Source organism: Symphalangus syndactylus, chromosome 2 (genome assembly GCF_028878055.3).
Source record: "Symphalangus syndactylus isolate Jambi chromosome 2, NHGRI_mSymSyn1-v2.1_pri, whole genome shotgun sequence".
Classification (NCBI taxonomy): Eukaryota; Metazoa; Chordata; class Mammalia; order Primates; family Hylobatidae; genus Symphalangus; species Symphalangus syndactylus.
The window spans coordinates 109,107,839-109,130,348 of record NC_072424.2 but is presented as its reverse complement, the minus strand read 5'-3'; the positions used below and the strand labels follow the sequence as shown (position 1 = coordinate 109,130,348).

Here is a 22,510-nt window from a genome sequence, read left to right as displayed (position 1 = left end):
TGGAAATGGGAGTAATCCAACACCATGTCTTCCTTAATACCTGTAAATCCTATACTAACTGCAAATGCCTAACATAAACCTTAGGGGGATGTATTAGTCCATTCTTGCATAGTTCTTGCTATAAAGAACTACCTGAGGCTGGGTAACTTATAAAGAAAAGAGGTTTAATTGACTCACAGTTCTGCAGGCTGTGCAGTAAGCATGGCTGGCGAGGCCGCAGGAAACCTAAAATCACGACGGAAGGCAACAGGGAAGCAGGCACATCCTCCATGGCTGGAGCTGGGGGAAGAAAGTGAAGGGGGAGGTGCTCCATACTTTTAAATAAGCAGATCTCATGAGAACTCACTCAGTAGCATGAGAACAGCAAAGGGGATATCCGCCCTCAGGATGCAATCACCTCCCATCAGGCCCCTCCTCCAACACTGGGGATTACAATTCCGGATGAGATTTGGGTGGGGACACAAATCCAAATCCTATCTGGGGAGAAACAATCTTCTCATTTTGTGTCTTGGGATCTCTCATTAAGGATCTCTGGACATTTGTCACAACTGGCTCTTAGTGCTTAATGCTGCATCTCTATCCTTGAGAACAGTGTATTCCTACCTCTTTTCAGTTGTCCTTCATCCCCTGCTATCTTGTCTTTGTCCATCATGGTGACTCTGTTTGTCCTCTATATCAGAGACTGAACTTTTCTTGAAGGCTTCCCTGTTCTAACCTCTGTTTTCAGTTCCCTAGGCCCTGACATTGGCTGAGTCCCATGATCTGAGACTCCTCCCTGGAGACTTTGCTTACATTTCCCAGCATGCGCTAATGAAAAGTGAATCTGATTTTTCTTCCAGATCCTCAGTTATATTCTCTAGAGGAAGCATCTTCAATGATTTCTTGGGTATCCTTCCAGAACTTTCCCTGTATATACATACTCTATACACATACACCTTTCTGAAACACCCTTATGAATAGAAGCATATTATTCCTATGATCTTGTGCTTTGCATTTTGCTTTATATACTTATTGATCTTTGTATTTCAAAATAACTACATCCACATCATTCTTTTTAACAGCAGCATAATTGGTATGTACCATAATTTATTAATCAAATCTTTATTGTTTGAGTATAGGTTGTTTTCTTCTTTTGTTGTTGCCTTCATAAACTATGGTGCAATGAAAATCTTTATACTTACGTTTCTGCAAACACATGCAAATATAACCATTGAAAATTTTTTTGAAATGGAATTAATTGCTGGGTCAACACCTTCATTATAGATTTCACCAAATTCTTCTCCCAAAATATGGTATAAATTCCTATTTCTACCTGTATTAGTCAGGGTTATCTAGAGGGACAGAACTAATAGGATATATAAATGTGTAAAGGGAAGTTTAGGCCAGGTGTGGTGGCTCACGCCTGTAATCCTAGCACTCTGGGAGGCTGAGGCAGGCAGATCACTGAAGTCAGGAGTTCCAGACCAGCCTGGCCAACATGGTGAAACCCCATCTCTATTAAAAGTACAAAAAATTAGCCAGGCATGGTGGCGGGCGCCTGTAATCCCAGCTACCCGGGAGGCTGAGGTAGGAGAATCGCTTGAACCCGGGAGGTGGAGGTTGCAGTGAGTCGAGATCATGCTATTGCACTCCAGCCTGGGCAACAAGAGCGAGATTCCATCTCAAAAAAAGGGGGGAGTTTATTAAGTATTAATTTACACAATAAAAAGTTCCCACAATAGGCTGTCTGCAAACTTGAGGAGCAAAGAGAGCCAGTCTGAGTCCCAAAACTGAAGAACTTGGAGTCTGATGTTCGAAGCCACAAAGCATCCAGCACAGTAGAAAGATATAGGCTAGGAGGCTAGTCAGTCTCGCCTTTTCACATTTTTCTGCCTGCCTTGTATTCGCTGGCAGCTGATTAGACTGTGCCCACCAGATTAAGGGTAGGTCTGCCTTCCCCAGCCCACTGACTCAAATGTTACTCTCCTTTGGCAGCACCCTCAGAGACACACCCAGGAATAACACTTTGCACTCTTCAGTCCAATCAAGTTGACACTCAGTATTAACCATCACACTACCAAAATGATGTGACAGCTCCTGTTTCACACACCTGCACCAAGCTCATGTATTATCACACCTTTAAATCTTTACTGCTCTGATAGGTTTTTAAAAAGCTACCTCATTATTGCTTTAACTCGTTTTATTTAATTATTAGTGAAGTCTATATATCTTCTTTTATTTATTTATTTTTTTTGAGATGGAGTCTCCCTCTGTTGCCCAGGCTGGAGTGCAATGGCACCATCTCGGCTCAGTGCAACCTCCGCCTCCCGGGTTCAAGCGATTCTCCTGCCTTGGCCTCCCGAGTAGCTGGGATTACAGGCGCCCACCACTACACCCAGCTAATTTTTGTATTTTTAGTAGAGAAGGGGTTTCATCATGTTAATCAGGCTGGTCTAAAATTCCTGACTCCGCCCGCCTTGGCCTCCCAAAGTACTGAGATTACAGGCATGAGCCACCGTGCCCGGACTGAGGTCTACATCTTTATATGTGGTTTGGGTCCATTTTTTTTCTCTTTCTGGAAACTATGTTTTTTGCCTATTCTGTGATTGATGGAGATCATCTCTCATGGCACTTCGGGTCCTCAGAAATCTCAGCAGGCAGTGTGGCACAGGCTCTCTTCCGCCTTCTCAAGCCCCAACAAGCCCCCCCACCCTTTCCGCTCTTACAGCTGACCTCCAGGATAGCAGCAAGGGTCACTTCTATCCCAGGCTGGCCACCTCTCTGGCACTTCTGTTGTAGGACCCTTTCCTTAGTTCAACTAAAGATGGGGGTCCTCATCACACGACCATAAAAAATTAGGCTCGCAGAAAATTTGAAGGGTGAGAAGGGCAAGGTTTATTGGGTGAAAAGGAAAAGAGGGAATCAGGGACTCTCTGCAAGGCCAGAGTCCCTGCTAGTGCGCTTCCCACCTCGAAGATGGAATCCCAGGTACCACACCCTGGAACAGGACAGGCCAGGCTCCTCACCACTGCAAAGGGCGTGAACTTCCCAGGGCTCCACACCAGAGCGCATTCCCCATGGTGCGCAGGCCATCAGAGGTTCTGCCAGGGAGCCCTTCCCACCTGGCTGTCTCACTTCCACCAGCAACGAGGCAAAAGATCTCTCCATTTTCAGGTTTCCCAAACTTTAAGGAGGGTGGAGAGTCCTAGTTTCGCCTCCAGCCAACTCCCCAGAGCAAGTCAGAGGAAGCATGGGAGACACAGCCCTCCACCCATGCCTAACTCACCTCGCCAAGCTCCTCTCCTCCACTCTCTCCTAGGTTTGAGGTTCTTATCCAGCCTGGGCAGAGGCCATGGGAGGCTAATTCAGTCAGTCGTCTTGCTGTGACCAGTGTGTTGAACAAACAGGATTCGTGACGTTATCCAAATACAGCTTTGTTTATGTCTTCCTCACCTAACTTTATTCTGTGAGGATAATCTTCACCCGGATAAAAATTCTTGCAGTTCCTTGGATTTTTGGCTTTCTCTGTTGTATTATGTATATATAGTCACAAACGCCATCTGCTTTTTCGGTCATCAGAATGTCCAGTCCTGGTGACAGTCAAAACCCAACGCTGAATGAATCCCCTCCCTGTAAGGCAGGGAGGAGACGTGAGAGGCACCGTGGTTGAGTAGCTTCAGGCTCTCAGACCTGACACTTCTTGAGAAAACAAGCAATTCAAGCGTCCCTTCTTTGTGCACGCTCCCAGAGGTCCGCTAAAGCCTTGTGGGCTCGCCCTTGTAAACCAAAAAGTATCTGAGACAGGTCTCAATCCATTTAGAAGTTTCTTTTGCCAAGGTTAAGGCCATGACCTGAAGACAGGTCTGTGTCTTTCTCCAAAGACGATTTTGAGGGCTTCAGTATTTAAAGGAGAAAAGCCGGCTGCAGCGGAAAGAGGGAAGGTGTGGTCATGTGACTCAATCCACGTGTTGCAAGGGAAAGGGAGCAGGTAGGGGAAGAGTCAATTGCGTAATTGTCGGCCGGCCACAGTGGCTCACACCTGTAATCCCAGCACTTTGGGAGGCCGAGGCAGGCGGATCACCTAAGGTCTAGGAGTTCAAGGCTAGCCTGGCCAACATGGTGAAACCCCGTCTCTACTAAAAATACAAAAATTAGCCTGGCGTCGTGACGTGCTCCTGTAATCTCAGCTACTCGGGAGGCTAAGGCAGGAGAATCACTTGACCCCAGGAGGTGGAGGTTGCAGTGAGCCAAGATCCTGCCACTGCACTCCAGCCTGGGCGACACAGCGAGACTCCATCTCAAAAAAATAAATAAATAAATAAAGTTATGTATTTTTCTCATGCTCAGTAAATCGGCACTTTACATAAGATAAGGTGAACCTGTTACCTGTGGAGATATTTAACCTTTTATCTGCAGCTGTCCGTTTGGAAACAAAAGGAAAGACAGCTTTTTGCATGACTCAGCTTTCTGCTTAATTGTTTTTCCTTTTGACAGAGCGAATTGGGGACCCAAGTTTTGATTTTCCTTTCACACACTTGACCCCAGAGGATATGGCTCTGCTACTAGGGGCCTGTGCAGTACCTCCTCAGGCCTCCCGCTCTTCTGGGTGAGAACTTCTCAGGCCTCGGCCATGCCCCTGCAAGCCAGCCTCCCCTCCCCACCACGAGGGAGAGTTGTCCACTCTGCGCTGTGGGCAGGGCCCCATGCAGTAGCATCCACGCAGGCCCGAGGCCAGATTTTCACTCCCTCTAGATCCACAGGTGGGAGTGCAGCCACCACCATTCCCCTTGGCTGTCTCCCAGGCCTCAGGCATCAGTCCTCTGCATCCTTAACCACAGGAAATACAGTCCCAGGTTCTCCGTGTGGTCCTTAAAGCCTCCATCCATGAAGCTCGAGGTGAGGAGGAGGTGCTTATCAGAGATAAGCAAGGCTTGGCATTGATGAAAGTGGGAAAAGCAGGTGATGGGCTTCGGGGCATACTATCCCAAAAGGTAGTGCTTTGACATTTGAGAAAACTGCAGTAAAGGAGACTTTGTGACCTTCTCCCATGCTTCTCCCCCGAAGCGGGCATGAAAGAATTCTTCTGAACTTCCTCTGAAGTAGGTCATGAGATCCTCGCTGGAGACGTATCTTCCCCATCCTAGAAAGAACTGTCCTTGTCTCTGAAGAAATAGGGACACAGGAAGAATCTGAACACGCAGGCCTTGCTAAGTGTCCTCCAGCTAATCACTATTCCATCAGACCTTTTTTGTCCAATCATATTTTTCCTCAGTGTTCCAGGTCTCCATCAAATCTAACATAAAAATATACAGGTTTCCCTGTTTCTTTGGCTCTTCATTTCTGAAGGCTCCTATGTCATGTAAAACTTACACTGAATACATTTGTATGCTTTTCTCTTGTTAGGCTGTCTTTTGTTACAGATGCCTAAGCCTTGAGCCTAGTGATGGGAAGAAAAGACGTTTCCTTTCCCCTCCACAGGTTTTATTCAGGAAAGAGCTGAGCTCCGTTTCACTTTACACAGAAGTGCCTGGGCGTTTTAAATAGAGAGTGAAGAAGTAGGGAGGGGAACAGGCAGGGCCTTCAGTGGAGTTAGGGCAGTGAAAAATACAAAAAGCCAGAAAGAGAGTTAATTCAAAATAAATGTGCTAGGCCATCTGTGTCTGCTAACTGGCATTTATGGAATTGGGGCTTCTGCCCTCCCAAAGGGACAGGAAGACAAAAATCCTATCGTTTCTGATGATTACATTTCAAAGGAATGACTTTCAGGTCCTTGACAAAGGCGCTTTTCTGTTGTAGCAGATTTATAATACTTCTCAAAGGGACTGAGGAAGGCTTTACAGTTCTAAGCTTTTTAAAAGTAAGTGTGCTAAGAAAGGCAGGTCAAGGGCCCATGGTCAGGTGTTGGCTAGAACAAATAGTAAATTCTTTTGACAGCCTTGGCCTTTTCCCTATGGAAACTCAAGGTGGGGGAGGGAAGGAGTTGTCTTAGGGACGTAGCCTTAGGCTGCCAGAAGCTATGGCAGAGTTTGAGCAAGTCCCCTAGTGAAGATTTGGATGGATTCCTTCCTGCTGAGAATTTTGCAGTTCTTAGCAGACACTCCCCACCATGGAGAAGGCAAGGTATAAAGCACAGCTTGCTCCAAATACAGCCTCCTCACAAAATTCTCTTTTACCCCTTTCTTGTGTTCTTGACCTCACTGAGGCATCTGGGTGTCACTCCCTCTTTCGTGTAACTGTGGCAAAGGGTCTGTCTCACACACACATCCATGTTCTGTATCTAGCTTGCCGATGCTTCAGTGGAAGCAGAGCCCAATCCCAACATCTTGTTACATTGCAAACTGATGATCATACCAAAAGTTGGCCGTTGGGAGCTCGAGAGCCAAAATATATGAAACTCAGCCTCTTTGGTCTATTTCGGTTAGTCTCTCGCAAAAGCAAGGTCTTATTTGAAATTAGAGGAGTGATGGGGCAAGCAGAGATTACAGAGAAAATAATAAATACATCTATATCAATATGCCATGTATCATTCTGGCAGATGGGTCTTTTGCATACTAAGCACCTAGCCCAGTATCTGACCCATAGGAAAAATAAATGCAATGAGTGGACTCTGTTTCTGAGTGATGCAGTCTTCATGCAGTATTTATGGCTGAGATGCAATGAATTGTCTAATATCTGGCTATATTCATTTTATTTTGAAAATGTCATTTGCAATTTGATTTATAACAGTATTTGTTATGTGACATTTTGAAAATCCTAAAGTGCATAAATTAGGAAGCAAACTCACCTGTAATCCTACCACTCAGAAATCATCACTGTTAACATTTTATATGCATATAAGCATATGTTACTTAAAAACAAAAATATTAAGCTAAATTATGTAATACTAAATTTTTATGACCAAAAAATGATATGTACTCAATGGATGCTATGGCCTTCTTTTTTTTTTTTTTTTAAGTATAACTTTGCTCACATTTGCTGTCGTGTTTCAGTTTGACTTTTAGGTCCTGCCCTACTCAGTTTTGCCACAATAATGCTACATAACAACCAACCATCATTTCCCTCTCACTCACATGTCTTCAGGGGCAGGTCTGCTAGTGACAATGCACGTGGCAGGGCCTGGCTCCTGGCTGCAGGCCTGATTCAGATCTGTTTCACATGTCTCCGTATTTCAAGTCTTTACTTGCTTCATGTCCACTAATATCCCATTAGCCAAAGCCAGTCACGTGGTCAAGCCCAGCATTAACAGGGCAAAGAAATATATAGTTATCCCTTAGTATATATGGGGGATTAGTTTCAGGACCATCTGAGTATACCCAATTCTGTGCATATAAGTCCCACAGTTGACCCTGCTGAACCCAGATATAGGACAAGTCGGCCCTTGCATACTCAAGTTTCACATCCCAAGAAGACTGTATTTTTTATCTGCATTTGGTCGAAAAAAATTTGTGTATAAGTGGACCTGCACAGTTCAAGCCTGTGTTGTTCAAGGGTTAACTGTGCTCTGCCTTTGGTGAGATTAACTGTAAATTACATGGAAAAGGCAGTCACATGGAAAAGGATACACAGAGGGATAAAGAATTGGGAACAATAATCCAATCTACCTCAGGCATAAACATCCCTATTTACCATTGGTCCTCGGAATCCAGGAGTTCCACATGAATGATTCAACCAACCAACGATCAAAAATAGTTGGGGGGGGAAAGCAAAAAAAGTTAATACAAATAAAAGACCAATACAATATCCATTTATAGCCTTTACATTGTATTAGGTAGTATAAGTAATCTAGTGATTAAAAATATACTGGGAGGATGAACATAGGTTTTATGCTAATACTGCACCATTTTATGTCAGGGACTTGAACATCCACATATTTTGGTATCCTGGGGAGGTCCTGGAACTAACCCCCCCAAAATACCAAGCGGCAACTGTGCATTGTTTTTATTGCAGTTAGGTCTAGAGTATTCACTGATTTTCATTATGCTTAACAACTAACCATAAGATTTATTTAGGATGGGCATAAAAGACATTCTGAATGCACTAAAGTCTGGTGATTTCTGTGCTAAAATAAAGTTTGAATCCTCTACATCTGTACTCAATGTGATGTGCTCACTCTCTTTCGTCTGCTTACTTCATTCCTTTGATTTGAATGCTCCCTTGAACTTCTCTGTATATTTCCATGTATGTCAGTCAGGAGTCACCTTTCTCCACGTGTTAGTACAGCCAAAATGAATAGTTCTTTCCCATTTCTATCTAAAACATTTCTATCATGATTCTCAGGGAAAATTAACATTTTTTCTTATATTAAAATACTCCTATATTTCTAACATATAACTAATATTTCTTATATTGAAATACAGTAGTCCCTCCTTACCTTTGGTTTCAGTTACTCAGTGTCAACCTGTTATCCAGCAAATGGGGCTCCCTGCCTGATGTGCTAGAAGTCAAAACTGACACCAGATTTTTTGAGAAAAGAAAAGCTTTATATTGAAAATCGACTCTCAAAGAGACAGGAGTCAAGCTGAAATCTGTCTCCCTGTGCTGGCCTTAAGGCAGTAGTTTTATTAGAAAAGGTTTAAGGAGAGGATACTGGGATTAGCAGGTGGTTGGTGGAAGGAAAGGGGAAGTCTGGAAAGTCCGTGGGCATGCTCAGTTATCTCTTCATGCCACTTCATGGGTCCTGTGTGCAAATTCAGGGGGAGTTAGTATGAAACATGCAGTGGGAATTCAGGCTATGACTTCAGCAGGCTCATTCTGCACAAATGCCAGTCTGCTATCTTAGTTCAAACAGATTTCAGCCAGTTCTTTTATCTCATAAGCAGAGCAAATTTCAGTGTTTCAGCAGGTTGTTTCTTATCTGCCATCATGAAAACTCAAGAATTTCTGACAGACATTGGTTGTTAGTTTCTTTTTTTTTTTTTTTTTTTCTTCGAGATGGAGTCTTGCTCTTTTGCCCAGGCTGGAGTGCAGTGGTGTGATCTCAGCTTACTACACCCTCTGCCTCCTGGGTTCCAGTGATTGTCCTACCTCAGCCTCCCGAGTAGCTGGGATTACAGGTTAGCGCCACCATGTATTTTTAGTAGAGACGGGGTTTCACCATGTTGGCCAGGCTGGTCTCGAACTCCTGACCTCAGGTGATCCACCTGCCTCAGCCTCCCAAAGTGTTGGGATTACAGGCGTGAGCCACCACACCCGGCCTGTTAGTCATTGGTTTCTCTAACTCTTTGGGACACAGTTACAAACTAAGTTCTGAAAATAAGTGAGCACAGTACAATATATTCTGAGAGAGAGACCACATTCACATAACTTGTATTATAGTGTAGTATTACAATTTTCTATTTGATTATTATTGTTAATCTCTTACTGTACCTAATTTATAAATTAAACTTTATCATAGGTATATATTAGAAGTATAGAATAAACTTACCTGTGTATAGAAGAAAACATAGTATATATAGGGTTTGGTACTACCCACAGTTTCAGGCAGCCACTGGGGATCTTGGAACATAACCCCCATGAATAAGGGGGGACTACTGTACGTTTATTATAGACTTTTCCTCTTAAGCATATAATGTAAAATATTTTAACTTCATTTTTTAATGAAATGAATAAGAAATAGCCCTGTTATATTAAGTGACAGCATGTTAATCATGTCATATTGTTTTAAAATTTGGAGGCCATCTTCTCTATTTCACTATCTAAGTCTACCCAGAGAATCACATAAAAAAAGAAAATTCCTGCAACAATGGCATCATAACTGTCATCACAACTGATTCTTTCAGTCATTTTCCAAGTGCAGTAACTAGGTGTTTTGATCCATGTCACATAAACTATGCCGGTGGTTTCATTTTCCTGTTTTCTATCCCAGTTCCTGATAATGTGTGTACAGAACCCCAGTGAGCATGTGCTCTTCGAGACTAAATTACTTCTTGATAATAGTGGAGGTGGGAAGGAGCACTAACTCTTTAACACTGCTGGGAGAGCACTATTTAATAGTGTACTCCTCAACTGGGGGTTGTGCGACCCCTGTCTGAAGGGGATTGGGAAATGTGTGGGGCACATTTTGTTGTCACAATAACAAGAATCTGCTACTGGCATTTAGTGTCTGGATTGGTAGTTTACTATGCACAGAACCATCCCACACTACGAAGAAATCTCCAATCCAAATGCCAGTTGTGCCTTGTGTTGAAATACTGATTTAGTGAGTAGTGCCTTTATTAGTCAAGATTTTTAGCTGCAAATAACAGAACCAACTTCGGCTAGTTTAAATGGAAAGGGAACTAATTAAAGGATATTCAGTAGCTCACAGAATCCTTGGAAGGTCCAGAAAATTAGGCTGAGTGGCTAGAGCAGTAGGAATAATGCCTTCTTACACTGCCAGCTGCTCTGGGAGAATCCAGCTGGTGCTACTTTTTTTACCAGCTTGTAATTCTTACACAGAATAGGGATACCTCGGATGTGGGACACCCCAGCCAGGTAGGGCCTTTGCCGCTACTGCTTCTGAGAGCTAGCTATCTCTCCACCATCCCTGCCAGGATGAACTGATTCCATGCTGGGTTTCCCTGTTGCTTGGTGGAGCCCAGGTCACATATCTGAACCCCAGTGACATGGAAGGCTGAGGGTGAGTTCTTGGCCTCCACCTTGGGGCCTCTGTCCTGGGGAAGCAAGGTTCACAAGGTAAAAAGCTACATGAAAATAGGAGAGGAGTTCAAAAGATACTGGGCAGTCACCAAGTGTGACAAATGCCCACCAAATCATCAAAGGCCCTTGTTACCTCTCCCTAAAGACACTTCTTGAGCATGGACCTGGGAAAAACAGCTTCTAAATTTGTCTTCCAGAATCTTGAAAAGATATGCTTAGTATCTCCCCACTGTTGCATATTCATTCTATTTTCTCTACTTCAATTAGCATATCAGATATTCTTTGGATTCGTGCATAAGTATCATTTTCGTTTCTTTCCTCAGCACTGTAATTCCTGTCCAGCTGTAAGATTAATTTCTTTGTCCTCTCACCTCCTACAACTTCATATATCCCACATTAGTGGTTTCAAAATAAGATTTTTTTGAAATTATGGGTAAGATAACATATGTGGCTAAAAAAAAATCAGTGAAGACAATGTCTTTCGTTCAAAGACATTATCATGGCAATATTGTGCCCAAGTAGTTTTGGGCTGGAAGTATCAGGAATAATTTAAAGCACTGTACCAGGCCAGGTATGGTGACTCATGCCTGTAATCTCAACACTTCGGGAGGCCAAGGTGGGAGGATCACTTGAGGCCAGGAGTTCAAGGCCAGCTTGGGCAACAGTAAGACCCTGTCTCTACAAAAAATTTTAAGATTCACTGGGCTTGGTAGTGTGCCTCTAGTTCCAGCTACTCAGGAGGCTGACGCAGGAGGATGCCTTGAGGTCAGGAGTTGGAGGCTGCAATGAGTTATGATCTGATTGCAGTGCTGCACTCCAGCCTGGGTGACAGAGCAAGACCTTGTCTCTAAAAATAAATAAATAAAGCATTGTACCAATTTACTGTGTTTACCCAAGAACAAGAGCTGCTTCGGCATATACCAAAAGTTGGCAGGACTGCAAGCAGGACTGTGTCACTTTTCTCAAATCAGTCAAAGAATGTTACACGTAAATATATAGGGCAGTGTCACTGAATAGTAACTTTTCAGAAATAATGTGAACCATTACAGGGAAAACAACATAGATTTACTGAAAACAATGAATTTCTTAGTTTAATTGTTTCTTTGATGCTGTAATAGAATTTCATGGTCTTCCAATAAATGATTAAATGATGGAATATGCAGAGGAGTAAATATTGCAGTTTACATTTTAAAATCATCCCAAATCACCTAACTTTATCAGTTACACTTAATGGATTCAAATAAGTAGTTTTGAGCATATCACCTTGGAGATGATAATAGCACCTTCCTCTTTAGAAGCTCTCAAATTACCTTATAAATAAGCCTTTATCCTCGAAACCGTGATGCAGAAATGAAGTGCTGTAGTTAACATCACAATTTTAAATTCACTGACTCTAAGTGAACTGCTTTAATATTCATTTTCACTGTGAATGAAATAATCTAGGGACTTGTCTCATTAGCATCTGTGCTGCTATCAAATTCATATAGGGACCTAAAAACTATTTTTTAAAGTACACCAAGTTTATTTATTTTTATATGAAGTCTATCTACCTAGGAAAACTGGAATTTAGGGTTGTATCTACAATTTGTTTAAAGTTAAAATTATTATAGGTGAGATTTGAAGTGTTGAAAATAAGGGATGACGAAAGGTGATCTATTCATCAATTTATGTGTGGAGATACTAAAAGTTTTTATAGCATAAAATCTATAGCTTGTATAATGAAATAAATCACTATCTTGATTGTATAATGAAATAAATTCCTAATTTGTTACATGATATGATAGATGGTTTTTGCATCTGTGATCGAATGCAGAGAAGCAAACACATCTGTTTGGTCACATGCCTGAAATAATGTCCAGAACATGAAGTCAAACTGCTTTAATTACCTCCTTATGGGAGTGCCTGGCTGCTAGGATGACTGGAAGGTAACACATTTGGGGTTTTGGAATGAATAATTTGAATCTTAAAATTATTAATCTTAAAATTAAGATTTTTTGTCTCTAAAAATTATTAATCTTAAAAAAATTAAAATTTATTGAATATAAATCTAGTATATCTCGAAGGCCTATAAAAATAAATACTTCTATGCTGAGAAGTAGACTAATACAATAATAATCTAACATTTTATAAATGGGACCAAGTTCAAAGCTGACAGAATTTTGTCCTGCTGTTGAAAATATTACTTTTTCACATTCCTAATTCATGTAGGACATATTATTTTTCCAGTGACTGATCCTCAAAAATGTTGGCATTTGTTGATAAACACGAATATGTGCCACTGGGGCTTCCCTACCCGAAGCTGACAACCAACACAAGTCAAACAGAGTGTAAAGTCTTCTAGAACTCTAAGCTCTTCCTGCCAACAGATAGAACACCGTGGCCCCTTCAAGTCCTCACAGCAGTAGCTAACTGAGACAGAGGTGTCTGCATGAGTAGCATCATGGTGTGGTCACAAAGAGCACTGTCCTAGGATCCTTGAAAATCACTCGGCCAAACTCTTTCCAATTCCAGATTGGGCAGTGAGGCTTAGAAAAGTGAATTGGTTTGGTCAAGATCACGTGTCAGTGGTGGACCCAAGTCTAGAAGACAAAGTCTAGAAGGCCCAAGCCAGCACTCTGCTGCCAACCATGAAGCTTCCCTGTCACAAGACAAGGCTACATAACATACAGTACCGACTCAGGACAACTCACTCTGCCTATGTGACCCAAAGAGCACTTATTCTGTGACTGACTAATGGGAATAAAGTCACTTGGAACATTTTAGATCCCAAACATAGAGTTCTGCAAGTTAATGTCTTATTCGCTTTTAAAAATGGAAAATAAAATTTTTTATTTTATACCTTCCATTTTCTTCATAAACCTTCTTAAATGGAGATTTCATTGGTAAGGATTAGAATCCTTAATCCCTATATTAAGTATCTGGGTGATGTGTTTTTCAGTTCCATCACATCAGCTGATCACTCTCATGTAAGTTCAGAGAAATTCAGGGCTGCAAGGAAGCTGATTTAGTCAAAAGAAAGTGACTTTCCTTTTCTTACACTTTTTAATTTGCCAAATATATCATACTTGGTGGAGAGAAGAAGTGCTGCATTTTGGAAAAGTGTTGGCTTTGAATTAGAACAGATCGTAGTTTAAATTTGGCCTTACCTTTATTAGCTTTATAACCTTGGGCTATTTAACCACACAGGGCCCCTGATTCCTAATTTGTAAAGGTACTAATTACTTCCTAATAGGGTCACTGAAGGGAAGAAATTTAATCATGAGCCTAAATCACCTGGCACACAACCTGGGACTTAGTATTTAACAAAAATCATGATTTTAAACTAAAATAACGGTAAGACATGTAACCCCAGATTGCAAGAAGTATATACTATTTTAGCCTTTCAAATTATCTAGATGGATTGGGAATTGCTCCCAGAGGATATCTGTAGATACATGCTGAGAAGTGCCTTCTCTCCAGAAATACTGTTCACTTAGATTATGGGGTGGTCAGGATAACACCAGAGCATTGACATAGAGCCCTGCGTGACAGTTCAAGTCCAGTTCCCTGACAGCAGTGGGGCCCTGGATAAGGCATGCCACCATTTGGAGTCTGTTTCCTTGTTTGAAAAACAACACAAGGCCAAAACTATCTTTGCTTTCTACCTTAAGGATTTACTTAAAGAAGCCATTCACAGTCAAGCCCTCTACCACTGAAAGGAGTTTCATGGCAAACAGCTCCCAGGATTCTGCACCTGGATGGACCTCCACTTTTCATCTTTACTAGGATGTCACACCAGTGACCCATTCTTAGCTGTTTATAAGATGCTATTTAGATTTTCTTTGAATTTAAGGTTCTGTTGTTAATTCTCTGTGAAGCTGACTGATTTGATATGATTTTAAAGGGTAAAGTTGAAGGTGTTTTGACAACTGTGCTCTCTTAGCATGAAGGACGGGATCATAAATGTGAAGCAACACTGAAACTATCAGAGCTCCGATTTATGACTTCGTTACGCCAACATAGATCCAACTACTCTCAAGAGTGAAAAAAAGAAATGAGGAAAAGCAACAAGGGAAAACAATGTGTTTATTAAGAGCCATGAAAATGCATAAACTCATTTGTAAATAAATGTAGTATAATTTACCCAGTGAAAAAATAGCTAAAATCCATGAGTAAACTGGATTTTATATTTGAAATGATTTTACATATTTGATCTCCAGTGATATCCCCTCCATCATGATCTACTGGTAGCAGCAATTTTGCAATGACTATAGAAAAAGTTGTTACCAACAATCATCATACCAGGGGAAGTTTTTCAAGAATGCTCTTTCAAACGGACGCAGTGCAAACAAGTTCAGATGACAAGGGATACGATAAGACCTGGAGCTTATCTTCGGACATGTAAAAAATAAAAATCCCAAACATGTATTCCTTAAGAAATGAAAAAGCAGAACCACATTTTGATCAGTGAAAAATATTATAAGGATATATAAAACATTCTTAACCAGTGATCGCAATAATTACATTTATAAATGTTCATTCAAGTACTATTGTTCAATAAACATTCAAATTCTCATTAAAAGTAACACTAGATGTAGACACACCTGGACAATGCTTCTTTTTATTTAGCAACAATCATGTCAACAGGCGGCAAGTGACCCTTAAAATACTGTTGTTGGCTCTGTTTTATTCTATTTGTGAAAGATTTGTTCACAGTCTGTATGTTTTTTTCTGCAAGGACCGGAGGAATATCTCACAACAGCTAATTAAGAAATCATTTCTATAAAATAACTCTCAATATTACAGAAACAGACATTCTAAAACACAAGTGTAGCTCAAAAAATAATTGGGCAGAATCAGTTTTCTTTGGCAAGAAATTGCTAATTCCTCACCAAATGTTGGTTTGCTGTTGTGCAGACACTATCAGAAACTTCTTTGGTATTTACCAAAGAGCTACTTAACAAGCTGAAAAGATTTCATAAGCTATGTTGTCACAATCGCAATGCAGAGCTTATGTCAAAGTTGTGCTGAAATCAACGTCATTTGCTGAATTACTGTTGTTAATAAGTCTTTCTTCAAAAAGCTCCCTCCTAATTTTGGCCTGAGTCTCAGGCTTTAATAAAAGTTCCTTTATCTGTTTCACTTTGGACTTCAGACCCATTGTTTCTCGATGCAAAGCTTCATTAAGTAAGTCACGAATTCCAATAGGTTTCTTGCCTAAGAAAAAAAAATTATATAATACATTTCATTAAATATGGCATACTGACTTATCAAAATAGGATTTTAAAAAAACTTTAAAATGTTGCCCACATTTTATAGAAAAGGTTGCATTTCACCAAAAATATATCATTTACATGAAACATAATTTACTATAAATAAAGATCACTGCATAGCAACAGCACACTTAGGGCAAATGTGAAACATTATGGACTAATTGTACAGATGACAATTTCAACAGTGATTATTTTAAACTTAGCACTTGATAGCTGTGTGTGAGAGTTCTGGCCTCAGATAAAGTAGTCAAATGCCCTGCTAAGCAATATAAATGGCAGTATTCCACTGATGGCAAGGCCTCTTTCTCGGCCTTTAATTTGTGTCCAGGAGGCATAACCCAAAGTTCCCTTTCCCTTGTGCATGGCGGAGGGCGAATGAAACTTGGGCCATTCTTCTTTCATCAACTAATTTCCTCTGCCAGTCCCAGCACTCCGTTTTTCTTCTGTTGTGTTTCAGAAATGCGAACACATCGTTCATGAAAAAGTATTAGGCAATCTTCACAGATTGAACCAGAGAAACTTAAACAGCACGCTGCAAGTCAGTCCCTAGCCTCAGCAGAGGGGAGCAGGGAGGCTTTGCACAGAGACATGGGGGCCTGCGTTCCGGCCTCATTTCTTGTTGTTCTCATTGTCATTGCCATTCTGATCAGCTGCTTCGGTTTTCACGGAGCTCCCCTCCCCCGGCTTGTTTTTATTCTGTGTTTCCTCCAGATACTGCTGGACAGCCTTGAGCACCGCGTTCTCCACCAGCCTCTTACTGAGCCTTACTAGTTCAGCGTCATCGGACTCCCCTCCGTTCTTTTCACCTACATTCCACAATAGAGAAGAGAGGTCACTGAGATCACATTGCCATAGAAACTTGGCATGCAGGGGCCGGCTAGTTCCATTAGTTAAAAAGACCAACTGTAAATTGGATCTATAAATTCGAGAACAGTGGGTTGGCTTTTCATTTGGTATTTGCTGAAGCCTGAGCCTATCCCTGAAGCCTTCAGATTGAAAAGCAGTTCATTAGTCCCAATCTAGACAAGCTCTACCTACCAATGCCAGATGTTTCCCATTTATATGTGAATTTCTGTTCTTCTCTCATCCAAGGCTAATTACTACTACTAACGTCCATGTCCCCACCACGTGGAGTCTCAGACATGTGAATTCACTAAGTAGGCCTATGTCTGCTTCTCATTCTCGAACATCAAATATCAGGTCATCAAGATTTCCCTAGCATCTCATTACTTAAGATCACTAATTTAAAAATGCTTGGCCTATAGGTTGGTTGTTAATAAATGCTCAGCACTGCCATAAAGATAAAGGCAGTTACTACCACTAGGAATTGGTTTAAAGTAAGCTTCTAAGACTAATATTTTTTTAATCCCAGTGCCATCACTGCAATTTAAGAAATAGGAAATTCTTCAAAGAAAAATTAGGATTATGATGGTAAATTACTAGATGTAAATATTTTATGGTCATTTTACTTCCCTGAGAGTGATGATCCAGGTCTAATTATTCCATCTTTCATTTTACTCTAAAAGAGCTGGTTCCCAACTATTCTCATGCTACACATTTCCCAGTCACTCTCTTTCTTGTCTCCCTTAACTGGGAAAAGGAACTAAGAGGCTCCTTTCCCAGTTAAGGGAGACAAAGAAGAGAGTGACCATTCAGTGCTCAATCTACTCCCATCGAGCTGGGGACCCAGGAAAGAACAAGGTTGGAAGCAAAGAAGTCACAGGATGCTCGCACATTAAGATCAGCTCAGTTTTGGAAGATTACCCACGGGTTCTAGAAGGCAAAGCCAGTGAGTGTTGCACTTGCATCTCTGGGTCTGGGACAGGCAGATACAAAGGCTGTGAGCTGGAAGATGGACACTGTTTCCTGTACTCACATATAATAGGGATTGAAGAACAGAAGCAGGTATGCCAAGGGTGAGAACTGGCCCTCAACCTTGCTTCAGAGCCCCCTACTTGTATGTAACACCCATCAAGACCAATTGCGCTTATAACCATCCCCATCATTCCTAGCAACATCCTAAGCAGAAGAGAGGGTGGGATAAGACCCATCTAGAAACACTAATAGTGGGAACCCTTAGCAACTGCCTTCTCCTCAAATATGGGCAATATGGCACCCCAGACCCATGATGAGATGTCCAAGATAGAACATTTGCAGTGCAAAATATTTTTAGAATTGAGTAAATGTCAACTCAGTAATAACTAAACAGAACTTACTAAATAATACTATTAAAGAAATTCATTGGTAATGTATTTACTATTAAAGTAAAGAAATTCATTGGTAATGTCATCTTGGGTGGCAAGTTAAGACTTTTTGTTTATCAGTAAGAATGAATGAATATATTGCCTAATATTTAGGGATTTTATCTCAACCTTACAACACGGTATTTGTATTCTACAGACAACATCTCCAAATGCATTACCTGGAACTGTTTGTATAATGACTCTTCCCATTTAAAAGGAAAAAATCCAACTGCAAATGAAGGAATACTTTTTTAAGTACCCTCCAAAACACTGTAAATGACTGTCTACATCTGCCATCCTACTTGTGCTCTGTATCAAGGCCAGACATTGCACCCTGGGGGCTGTTCCTGAATCTAGTCAGCTTTCTCATCAGCAAGATGACAGGGTTGAATTTGAGTCTAATGAATGGCTAAACCTCCAAATCCCTTTTGGGTCTAATGTTCCATGCTTCTGTGATTTCTACTAGTCCACAGTGAAGTGTCCCTATTATCTTAAACACAAGAATCTTCCTACAAAAAGCTAATTTTGGCCAGGCGCGGTGGCTCACGCCTGTAATCCCAACACTTTGTGAGGCTGAGGCAGGTGGATCACGAGGTCAAGAGATTGAGACCATCCTGGCCAACATGGTGAAACTCTGTCTCTACTAAAAATATAAAAACTAGCTGGGTGTGGTGGCATGCACCTGTAGCCCCAGCTACTCAGGAGGCTGAGGCAGGAGAATCACTTGAACCTAGGAGGCAGAGGTTGCAGTGAGCCGAGATCATGCGACTGCACTCCAGCCTGGCGACAGAGTGAGACTCTGTCTCAAAAAAGAAGAAAAAAAAAAGTGAATTTTCCCTGCTGACGTCCTATTTTTGTTTATGCTGTTACTATTATTCAAGGCAGTCAAGCTCAAAACAAGATTGTAGCCATCTTTGATGCCTTCCTTTCCCTCATTAACCCCCTTAATTACCAAGCTTTGTCAATTGTGCTTCATGATTTCTCCCGTCTTCAATGCGCCTGGTATAAAACCTTTAGTTATTATTTCTAAAACATCTGTCACTCGTCATTCTACAGGGAAACATCTGTCTGCCAAGGTTTTCCAAAATTTGCCTTTCCAGGCTGACTGCCCACCACTGCACACCTCCACTGTCAGCTTCCAACATCTCCTCAGAGGCTTCCACACCATTCCCAATTTCTAGATGACCCTCCCTCTCTTTCAGCAATTAGAATCCCATCTACTCCATGAAACCTTTCCTGATTAGCTAATATAGTGTGGCTTTGTGTCCCCACCCACATCTCCTGTGGAACTGTAATCCCCAATGCTGGAGGAAGGACCTGGTGGGAGGTAACTGGATCATGGAGGTGTGTTTCCCACTTGCTGTTCTCATGATAGTGAGTGAGTTCTCATGAGATCTGGTTGTTTAAAAGTGTGTAGCACCTCCCCCCTTTTCTCCCCTCCTCCTGCTCTGGCCATGTAAGATATGCCTGCTTCCCCTTCACCTTCTTCCATGATTGTAAGTTTCCTGAGGCCTCCCCAGCCATGCTTCCTGTACAGCCTGTGGAACCATGAGCCAACTAAACCTCTTTTCTTTATAAATTATCCAGTTTCAGGTATTTCTTTACAGCAGTGCAAGAATGGACTAATACCCTATCCTAGCTGGAACTGATGAGCCTCCACTGGATTCTAATAACTCTCACTGCATGTATAGTACATGGCCATTTGGTCATTCATTCAACAATTGTGTACTGAGGATCTATAAGGATATAAAGCAGTGAGCAAAGCAACATCCCGCTGGGTTTTTTTCTTAATTTCTTTACAAATTATGAGAATTATTTATTAATGTACTTATTCAACATTACTGATTCAGTATCTGCTCTGCTAAAGACAGTCCTGAGTATAGAAATTATATCCTCGGCTTCTCAGTTCTCTCTCCCTCTGCTAACATAGGACACCAATTATTCATCACAATAAGAGCTCAATACATATTTGTTAGTCAAGTGAATTGATGACTGAAGTCCTTGAAACCAATAGCAACATTTTAAAAATGTTTCTATCTTCCTATAAGCACACCAATGACCAGAAATTTAAATTTAATACTAAATTTAAAACAAGAGCAGAGAATTCTGGAATCATTTAAATATCCATGTGAAAAATCTACCTCTACTTCGCTTGATGAACCTGGTCAGTAAGACAAAATATCTGACCTATGGGACAAATATTAGCTACTTATAATAACTAACTAACCAACCAATCAAAACAATAAATTTAGAAGCCAATCTTCTAGATCTGTCCTGGACTCTGGCCTCCCTTTATGATTTCCACAAAGTATCCTCAGACTATGACCATTAGCCCAGGGATAAGTCTACAGGAAGGCTTATCACCGAGCCCTGCAATAATGCAGCAATTCAAAAAATAGACATTTTCCTCCCTATGAGATCTCATTTGTGTTCCCACTCCTAGCAGACTTAATTCAACTTAACTAAAAAGAGGGATCTTAAGACTAGAATTATGCTGTATTTTTCTTCTGCCAACTACCTGACAAGCATCTGTCTCTCAATGAGCTCTCAGACAAATGGCTACCCTCATTTTAACTGTAGGTCCTTCAACAATGGCAGTTCAACATGCTGGTGCAACATACACAAACTATCTTTTGATATTCCAACAGAAGTACATATAAAAAACATTGCCAATGTAAGCAACACACTCTTGATAGGAATATTCTTTTCTGGACTACAGGGTTAATTAATATTCTACCTAATAAAATGACAGATAAGCCTTTGTCTTTGACATTGTTATTTTAGAAATCCCCCAGAATATCCTTGATCAATTTCTTAGAATAGTAAAAATATAAAAGAAAAGTCATGAAAAATCTTTTAAGCACATCAAACACAGCACTGGCCCTAAAAATACAGACTTAAGAAACTTTTCAATCAACTTCAGGTAAGCAATTCCACTCTCTGTAGGAGTTGTGGCATCATTCATCCAGGGTTTGTACCTATGATTCTGTTTTGTTTATATTAACCCAAGATCTCTGATACCAAATCAGTACAGGGATAAAATTTATATCTGTGGTTACTGAAAAGAAAATAAATGACTCCTTTGTGGTAGCAAAAATATTTTACATCTACTGGGAAAACTGAAGGTCAACATTAATGTGCTTCAGCTGGTCTTAAGTGTGAGTTGACCCAACAACACCTTAACTGATGTCACATGAAGGGCTCCAGAAACCATCACCACACTCTGCCCATTGCCAATATCTAGGTGCCTATTTGTCCTGAAAATAACAAATCAGGCTAATTTTTTGGAAAAAATTTTTGGAAAAGAAAAATCTTCATTACAATACAATTTAAGATAGAGTGCAACCATGTTAAAATAATCGCATTCAAACACTAAACATGAAAACATTAAAAGTTCTCACTTGCTTACCTTCTAAATATCAAAAACCTCATTTGGTATCTGAACAAAAGCTTCCTAAGCATCCTCCCCTTCACTGGAACTTCCTGTTCCCGATGCATAAGGGTGTCCTCCTTAGAAGTGGATTTTTTTTTTTAACTGAGCTTACCTTTTCTTTTGTCCATCTAACTAAAAAGAAGCACTAAATATAGATCTGTAGGCTATTCAAAAAGTTAGGATGGCATACTCGGCTGCCTTGCACACTACCTGCAACTGATCTGTGAGGAAGGACAGGTCAGGAATCATCCTCAAGTGCACATTTAAACTGACACTGTCCTGGGACCCTTATCTGCCAAAAGTATTAGCTGCAGTACCCCAGGAAACAGAGTTCCTGCAAATACAGCTCCCCTCCTCTTGCCAAAAACCAAAACTCACCCCCAACACATACACACCAGAAAATTTTATAATTAAAACACTAAAACTGTCTTTTAAAACATTTTCTATAATGTAAATTTCAAAAGGGAAGGAACCGTGCCTTTGTAAGGTTTATTCTAGATTCAGTAGCACAGAAGAAATAGAAAAATGATGTTGCTGTATGTACAAAAGGACATCCCCACAGGGGTTTTGGAGACCGCTACACTGTATGTCCCTCCACCCAACTCCACCCTCATCATTTTTACACTGGGGATGGTAGGGGTGGAATGCAGCTAAACTGAAAATCAAGAGGAGCCTTCAGAGAAGAAACGAGGTGGAGACAGAGTCTCAACAGGCATTTGGCCTACAGTCTGAGTGGGCAGGGGTGGTGATTCCAGCCTCAGCCAAAGTGTCATAATGACAAAGCGTTATGAACCCTTCAGGCCTTTTGTAAACACAGCAAGTGCTGGCACATTTGGAAGCTTCATTTCTTTCTGCTGTTCTGCAAGATGCTGTCTGAAGCCAGCCCCCTGATCCACACATCCTTGTAGGAATCCCCAAACCACATGGTTCAGGATGAGCCCTATGACTTGGCTCCTCATATGGTC

The 22,510-nt window shown here is 41.1% G+C and overlaps 2 protein-coding genes across 6 annotated transcripts in view; both read right to left on the bottom strand.

Moving 5' to 3' along the window:
* ARG1 (arginase 1) overlaps window positions 1–13,164 on the bottom strand; it is a 278,095-nt gene extending 264,931 nt beyond the window's left edge. The window contains exons 1-2 of the mRNA XM_055264193.2: window positions 12,911–13,164; window positions 178–279 (exon numbers count right to left, since the gene is read on the bottom strand). The gene's annotated coding sequence lies outside the window, so the exon portion shown is untranslated. The remainder of the gene's footprint in view (window positions 1–177; window positions 280–12,910) is intronic.
* A 1,501-nt stretch (window positions 13,165–14,665) lies between these two features.
* Window positions 14,666–22,510, bottom strand: part of AKAP7 (A-kinase anchoring protein 7) — a 157,144-nt gene continuing 149,299 nt past the window's right edge. For 3 of the 5 annotated variants that reach the window (XM_055264097.2, XM_055264135.2, XM_055264117.2), the window contains one exon: window positions 14,666–16,675. In XM_055264097.2, the coding sequence (XP_055120072.2) occupies window positions 16,479–16,675 (197 nt within the window). In that variant the 3' untranslated portion in view covers window positions 14,666–16,478. The remainder of the gene's footprint in view (window positions 16,676–22,510) is intronic. The other 2 variants (XM_055264087.2, XM_055264126.2) reach the window with 1 other exon arrangement.